Source organism: Pteropus vampyrus, unplaced genomic scaffold (assembly GCF_000151845.1).
Source record: "Pteropus vampyrus isolate Shadow unplaced genomic scaffold, Pvam_2.0 Scaffold171, whole genome shotgun sequence".
In the NCBI taxonomy this organism is placed as follows: domain Eukaryota; kingdom Metazoa; phylum Chordata; class Mammalia; order Chiroptera; family Pteropodidae; genus Pteropus; species Pteropus vampyrus.
In genome coordinates, this window is record NW_011888952.1 from 372,196 (window position 1) to 379,652 (window position 7,457).

The following is a 7,457-nucleotide window of genomic DNA, read 5'->3' on the forward strand; positions in this document are numbered from 1 at the left end:
AAACCTTCCTGTCCCATCCTCCATGGCCCAGTGGCTCATGCCACTCCTCCCACCACCCTCTCAAAGCCACAAATCCCCCTCTTTTCACAACACCATATGGGGGGGCCCTCTGCCTGCAATGCCCTTCCCCTCATCTGTCTGGCAATTCCTGCTCATTTTTTAAGACCAAAAGCTACCTCCTCCAGGAAGCAGTCCCAGATCTCAGGCTGGGTTAAACACCTCTCCTGTGCCCTTGATATTGTACAGTCTGTCTTCCCCAGGTGGGAGCTCCTATCTGGGCCCTGGCCCCAACAGACAAATCCTTGGGCCTCAGCCTCCTCCCATACCAATTTGTGAGGGGAAAAAAATCTTTATTGATAAATAAGTTACAGTGAAATAAATAGAGTGATGGTTTGATGGGGAATAAAAACTCCAGCAGAATATTAGTCCCTCTCCTCCCGCCTCTAGCTCTTGACTTCTGCCTTCTTACTGGCCCCTTTGGACGAAGAGGTCTTGGTGGGCATGCTGGGCCTCCTCGGGCCCTTGGGGACCTCTGTCTTCCTGGCCAGTGGTGCTGGCGCCGTCTTGGACCCACTGCCCTTAGGAGGAGCAGCAGCTTTGGCTTTTAGCCCTTCCCCAGCCCCCTGGGCGGCAGCCTCTTTAGGGACCTTGTTCCCCATCTTCTTTTTGGCCAGGGAAGCATCACCATTCTCGCCCTGTAAGAAAGCAAACCAAGGAGCAAGGCGACAGAGCTGGGCAGGGTAGGACACAGAGCTCAGAGCCCACGAGCAGATGGTCGAAATCCCAGCTCTGGGTGGCTTTGACGTTGCCTCTCTAAGCCTTAGTCTCTTATCTGCAAAATGGGAATGGTGATCCTCAGGGGCTGGAGAGGAGGAGAAACTGAATTGCGCTTTCTAGGAAAATAAATGACCCCCTTCCCTGGCCGACCTTTCCAGGAGCTGGGTGGCAGACACCCAAACTCTGGCTGACCCAGACCAAGGAAGTCAAGCAGGCACCTACCTTGGTGACTGTGGGTTTTGAACTCTGACTCCCAGCTTTGGTTTTCCTGTGGGCCTTGGCATCTGCTGGAAGGTAGGGGAGAGTATGTGAGAAGGACTCCTTTCAGGAGGAGCTGCTGGTGGGCAGGAAGGTTCAGGGGCTCTGGAGCCCCATCCTGCCCAGGGCCCCAGTCTTCACCCTCACTCTGACATGTATAGGCTATATGACCTGGGAAAAGTCATTTAGCTTCTGAGCCTGGGCGCCCTGGTCTGCAAACTGGGGAAAACAGTATCTCCCTCATGGGATGTTCGGAGGACTAACTGGACTGTAGATGATCATACCTCACTCTGAGCCAAGCACCAGGGCAGACCTGCTCTGTGCCTACCCACAACAGAGGCACATTACAGGTTTGTTAGTCTCTAGTCTTTAGCCCATCCTCTACATGGCAGCTGGGATATATTTTTAAAAATACCTCAGACCCTAGCTGCCTAGCTGCCCCCTGTTCAGAGTCGATCCATGGCTCCTCATTGTCCTCCAGAATAAAGTCTAGACTCCCACCTGTCTTTTGTGGCTGCCACTTCCCCCTCCCACACTGCACTCACAGAACTACTTCCTCAAAAGCTCCACCTTCTTCATGCCTCCAGGCTTTTGCACAGGCTGCTCTCCTGCCTAGCATACCTCTCCCAGGAAGGCTTCCCTGACCCCTCTCAGAGATGAATCAGGCTCTTCCTCCTCACCCCCCACCCACCTCCATCCTGTGTCCACCTCCAACCCTGCTCTGTCCTTCCAGGTCAAGTCTAATTCTCAGGCCACATTTACCAGATGAGGAAATCTCCACCCCACCTAGAGCTGGCCCCTCCATGCCACCTCATATCCAGTGGCTGCCCACACACTCCACTCACCTCTTTCATACACCTACCTGGGCTATTTCTTCTGCCTTTGACCTTTGACTTCCCATGGAGCTCACTGGCACCAGGAGGGGCATTTGTGGCCTTGTCTGGCAGTCGGGGGGCCTTCCTGGCCTTGTCTACTCTTGTCTCTCTGTCCTTGGTCTGGCCACCTTTCTTGGGGGCCTCCTCCTTGGCTTCACCGGGTCTCCTGGGGGCAGTCATGGTGGTTGTCTTTCTGGGCTGGATTTTTTTGGTGTGCTTGGGAACTAACTGTCAGAAGAGACAAGGAGGTGGGAATGAAAGCCATAGTTTTGGGTTTCTTAAGACACTATACCCTATATTGGCTTGGAGGAAGGCCCCATTCAAAAAGGAAGGTGAAGGAGGTGGTCAGTGGAGAAGACAAGACCACGTACCAGATGCCTGCCAAATGCCTGCTCCCAATAATACATTCAGCCCTTCCACTGAGCTGTGAGGGAAAGCTGTTGTCATTTAGGAGCTAGGGGACCTGAGTCCCCCAGATTCCCCCAAGGTGCTCTTCCTGCTTCCTGAGGGTACAGACACATTCCCCCCACCCCTGGAAGCCTCAAAGCCAGGCTTCTGGGAGCAAACTGCACACACCGTGAGGCCTGACCTCATTCTCTGAGAGGCTAAGCTATAACCCTCCTTTGGCTTCCTCCCTGCCCACACCTGCCCATGACCTGTGGCTCTGACTCCCTTTGACTCCCTCTTCCCAGCAAAACCTGCCTCACCTCACACCTCCACCTCTCTACTCTCCCTGCCTCACCTTTTCTGCCCCCCAGTGGAACATGGGCTTCAAGGTCAGAGAACCCAGAGCTCACAACTTCCTCCAGCCCTTCCCAGCTGTGCAACTTGGCAAAGTCTTCTGTCCCCAATGGCCTCAGTCTTCCCGTCTTTATAATGGGGCGATCAGGGAGGGTGTGAGCATCAAGAGATGTGAGGGTCCCTAGCAAACAGATGGTCCCTGCCCCTCTAGAGCCCGCTTCTGACGATGTCACTCCCCCACTCCTGAGCCCTCATGGCTCCCCAATACCCACACAGACCAGAAATAGCCCCCACTCCCAGCACAGACCCATGCCTAACTCCGCCGTGCCCTAGGGCCCCTTCCTTGCCTCCCATCCCCTCAGCCCACTTTCCTGACAGGCCCTGCAGCCTAATCCAGCTACACGCGCCCCCACGCGCCCCTCTCTTGCTCTCCTTCACTCTACCTTATGCACCGGGCCTCGCCACAGCTTGCGTCCAGGCTCTGACCCACACCCAGGAGTTCTATGAAGGTGGGACTTCTTGTACTCAGCCACTAGTTACCACCTGGTAGGTTGAGAATGTTCCACAGTATTCCATGACAGTTGTCAGTGCAACTGCTACTTGCTGGGGCACAGCAGTGATAAGACAGACCCCATGTCTGGGTTCGTGACATTTCCCTGAAGACAGCTGGCCGTCACAATGTTGGGGTTCAATTTTGTCACAAACTGGCCCTCAGCTCTGGGTGACCCGGGGACAGGTCTGCTCTAAGACCCTCCCCTTTGAAAGAGGAGGATGTGGTGTCTCAGGGAGGTGCCGCCCCTGCTTTGGAGTCAGAGAGCATGGGGAACAAACCCCAACTTGGTGACCTTCTAGAGCCCGAGGTTGGGCTGCTTGGTCTTCTAAGGAATTCCAGGAAGGGGCTGTGGGCAGAAGGGAACATAGCTGAGAGGGTCCCTGGTCACAGAACACACCCGACAGGGATGGAGGTGGACACAGCAGGGTGACCAGAGCCGTGTGTGGGCTCAGACGGGGCACATAAACCAGCACTCCCAGAGGGGAGAGTATCTCTGAGTAGACACAGGAAGAACAAGAAGACAGTGGGGAAAAAGGCCTTCCGGCAGGGGAATAGCACACAGAAGTCAAGAAGAGAGCTGAGTCTCTCTCATCCTTCTGTTTCCTCTCCCCCACCCCACCCCACCCCCCACCAGCAGGCTCACTTTGAAGCTTCCAGTGGCCCCCCTGGCCTTGGAGTTGGTGGGCCTGACGAGGAGGCCACGTTGCATGCCAGTGTCCAGGGCCCGCTTCAGCAGGTACTTGAGCCGGATGGCATCTACCGTAGGGTACTTTCGCAGGATGTACACCTTGATGGCGACCACTGAGGTGCCCCGGCGCTGCTCTCCCGCCTGCAGTGCCTCCAGCACCATGCGCAGCATGGGTGGGTGACGGCGTGGTGCTTGGATGCCACTATGGCTTGGGCCTACGGATGGACAGCAGGACATCATCCAGTGCCCAAACCACCCTCAGGCCCAACTTACAACAAACATGTTGGGCAAAGCATGCACCAGGTACAGGCCAGGCCCGACAGCGGGTGGGCAAAGGGCCTGAGGGATCAAATACACTCTTAAGTCAGTGTCACTGAACACTGGCCTGTGAGCAGTCTAAGGGTAGGCAGGGGCACACTGCTCGGTGAGCCACTGTCTTCCAGTGCCTGGAGTGGGGCTGGGCACACACCAGTCACTCCATGAAGTCTCATCGAAAGAATTAAACGTTTCTTTTAAAAAACAACCCTAAATCAGGTCAGTTGTCTAGATCTAACTACCAGTTTACAGGGAATCCAGGGGCTCTTTGAAAGGGGCACGGGAGTGAATTTAGCAAAAACCAGACTGTGAGGACTTCTCCAGGACACACAACCTGCTACAAATAAATGAGGAGGAAAAGTGGGAGGGGTCCCCAGAGATGAACGATTCTGGAGAGAGACCTTTCAGTCAAATGCAAAATGGGGTCCTTGCTCAGACTCGGACATAATTTGAGCAAACCAACTGAAAAAAAAAAAAAAAGGCAGCTAGGTAAATGCGAACACTGGAAATATTTGATTGTGTCAAGGATGATATTGTTTTAGATGTGCTAATGGTATTGCGGTTATTTGGTAAGAGGTTCTTATTTTTTAAAGATAAATACTGGACTATTTACAGATGAAATGATAGCTCTAGAACTTGCCTTGAAACCCAGTACGTGAAACAAGAGTGGCCACAAACTGCTAACTGTTGAAGTTGGATGGTGGGTGCTGAGGGCAGGGTGAGATTTGTCACTGTACCACTCCGTCTACTTTTGTATCCGTTTGAAAGTTTTCATAATAAAAAGTTACAAAGTAAATCCACTCCTAAGTAAATACCCAAGAAAATAGATTTTGTCCCCTGCAAACATTTGTACACGAAAGTTTATAGCATTATTTATAATAGCCACAAAGTAGAAACAACCCAACTGTCCACAAACTAATGAATGGATAAACGAAATGTGGTATAGCCATAAAATGGAATATTATCCAGCCAACAGAAGGAATGAAATGCTTTCTGGAAATCACTATGCTGCATGAAAGAAGACAGTCGCAAAAAGTCACATATTGTGCCATTTCATTTATATGAACTGTCCTGGATAGGCAAATCACAGAGACAGAAAGTAGATTAGTGGTTGCCAGGAGCTGGGAGCAAGTGGGGGGTGGGGGGAGTGACTGCTGGTGTATACAGATTTTCTTTTTGAGGTGATGAAAATATTCTAAAATTGACTGGAAATGATACACAACTGTGAATGTACTAAAAGTCATTGTATGCTTTAAATGGGTGAATTTTATGTGAATGGTATGTGAATTATTGAGATATCTCACTAAGCTGTTATAAAAAAAGTTACAAGAGAATAGGATCAAAGGTGAGTGGGAGAAAGTATGAGAAGTTATCAGTCACCATAAGGTGCATAAAAGTGGTTTAAATATGAAAACTGATTTAAACATGGTGATTAGAAATGTTGACTTCTGATCAACTTGTAAAAATTAAAGACGAGAAAAGAATCAATTGGCTAAAAAAACATATTTTAAAAAAATAGTAGGAAAAACACTACCCACAAACTTGAGATCTTGAGCAAAATTGTAAAGATACCTAATCCAATTCAACCTCTGCTGCTTCCTGGCCAGGAAGGGCCCAGTGTCTGGGAATATTTATTTTGAGGCTAAAGCCTGTGAATCAGTAGAGTCCCGGGTCTGTCACCCCGAGGACCTTGGGAGTTTTGCCCTCTTCTCTGGGCTCAGTCTTCCCATCTGTACAGTAGGCTGGGGCCTCTACGGAGGTCCAAACCCTCCCAGCTGCAGTGTTAGAGAGTTCCCAGAGGAGTCTTTGGCCCTGGCTTGGGGTGACAGCTCTAACCCCTCTCCTGTCTCCCCCAAACCATGTTCTGTTCCAGGGAGCCACCCCCAAGTCTCCTCCCTCCCCAGACCCTCCAGCTGGATTCAGCTCCTTCTTTGATAGTTATTCAATGCCTGCCGTATACCAGGATGTCTGGAACAGAACTCACACCTCCCCGACCCCTGCCCTTTGTCTTCTCCTTCCAAGAAATGGCACCTCCCCTCATACCTACCCAGATACCCAAGCAAGAACCCAAGGGACGCCCTAGACCTCCCCTCCCCTTCACCACCACACCCACTCCACCGTTTCTTCTAGGCTTCTCTTCCTCCATTCTGGCCTCTCCTCTCCATCCCCAGGCCTCCAGCCTCCTCCCTGCTGCAGCTTTTCCCTTCCAACCCATTCTTCTCACTGCATCTCACAACCCTCCCCTTCCTGTTGCCTTCAGTTTAAGAGCCGACACACCTGACCAAGGCCTAGGAGGCTCAGTCTGATTAGCCCCTGCCCCCCTCTCACCGCTGTTCTCCCCAACTCTGCCCCTAGCCAGAAGGAAGACGTTCAGCTCCCCAAACGCTCTGTCAGCACTCCCACCTCTGGGCTTTTGCCTGTGCTGTTCCCTCTGTCTGGGTGGTCTTTCTCTTTCAAGGTCACTTTGGCAGCTTTCACTCAATGTTCAAGGCTCTAACAGCACTGTGAATAGAACACCTGCCCTGAGTTCCCAAGCCAGAATGAACAGCTCTGCCCTGTGCTTATCAAGGCACCTGGAATCTACCTCTTCTTCTCCAAAGGATCCTTTGCAAATACTCAGTACACTTTCCCTGACTCACTCTCTTCCTCCTGGGTGAGGCTTGATCCTCTTTCAGGGGTCACCTCCTCTAGGGAGTCTTCCTTGGCCTCCCAGAGTAGGTTAAGGAAATCCTCTGGGGTCCTACAGCCCTCTAGGTTCCTGTCATTAAAGCATATGCAACTTCATCAAATGACATCTACTGATGAGGTGGGCTTGCCCATCAGACTGGGAACTCCTGTAGAGAATGAACTGGGTCTGTTTGCTTCAGTGGACCCCATATCCAGAAAAACCCCAAGACATTGTTAACTGAAAATTGGCATGCAGCCTTAAATCCAAAGCCCAGTCCTATATCAAACGTGCGTTACTCTAGAACCTCCAGCTAGCAGCCCTGCAGCTGCCCCTGGCTGTAGCCCTCCCTGACAGGAAATGGGCTCCAGCTGGGGATGCCAGCTCTGACCACTTCGCCTAAGCTGGGCTAGCCTCAGCTCTCAGCCTTACCTGGCCTCTGGCATCAGCTCTCCTGCCAAATGAGCAGTTGAACTCAATGGCCTCTAGGATAGGTGCCCAGGCCAGGCTGGGGCAGGAGGAAGAGGGTGGGAGGAGGAAGGGTCCTGGACACTCAAGGAATGAGCTTGCAGAGATGAGGGAGGA

At 51.9% G+C, this 7,457-nt stretch overlaps 1 protein-coding gene across 1 annotated transcript; it reads right to left on the reverse strand.

The window, feature by feature from the left end:
* Positions 1–443: 443 nt before the first annotated feature.
* On the reverse strand, positions 444–4,129 carry LOC105299075 (histone H1oo). Its single transcript, XM_011370658.1, has 4 exons — positions 3,848–4,129; positions 1,898–2,138; positions 1,000–1,064; positions 444–695 (listed from the first exon to the last, which is right to left on the reverse strand). Exons 1-4 carry the CDS (start codon positions 4,127–4,129, stop codon positions 444–446), a joined length of 840 nt encoding a protein of 279 aa, XP_011368960.1.
* Positions 4,130–7,457: the final 3,328 nt, after the last annotated feature.

What these genes read in the sequence shown, in the direction of transcription:
- LOC105299075 (XM_011370658.1), bottom strand. Translation starts at nt 4,129, where the DNA reads ATGTCCTGCTGTCCATCCGTAGGCCCAAGCCATAGTGGCATCCAAGCA. An exon ending in GGGCCACTGGAAGCTTCAAA is followed by an intron (nt 2,139 to 3,847) that starts GTGAGCCTGCTG and finishes CTCTTCTGACAG; the next exon opens with TTAGTTCCCAAGCACACCAA. An exon ending in AGGCAGAAGAAATAGCCCAG is followed by an intron (nt 1,065 to 1,897) that starts GTAGGTGTATGA and finishes CCTACCTTCCAG; the next exon opens with CAGATGCCAAGGCCCACAGG.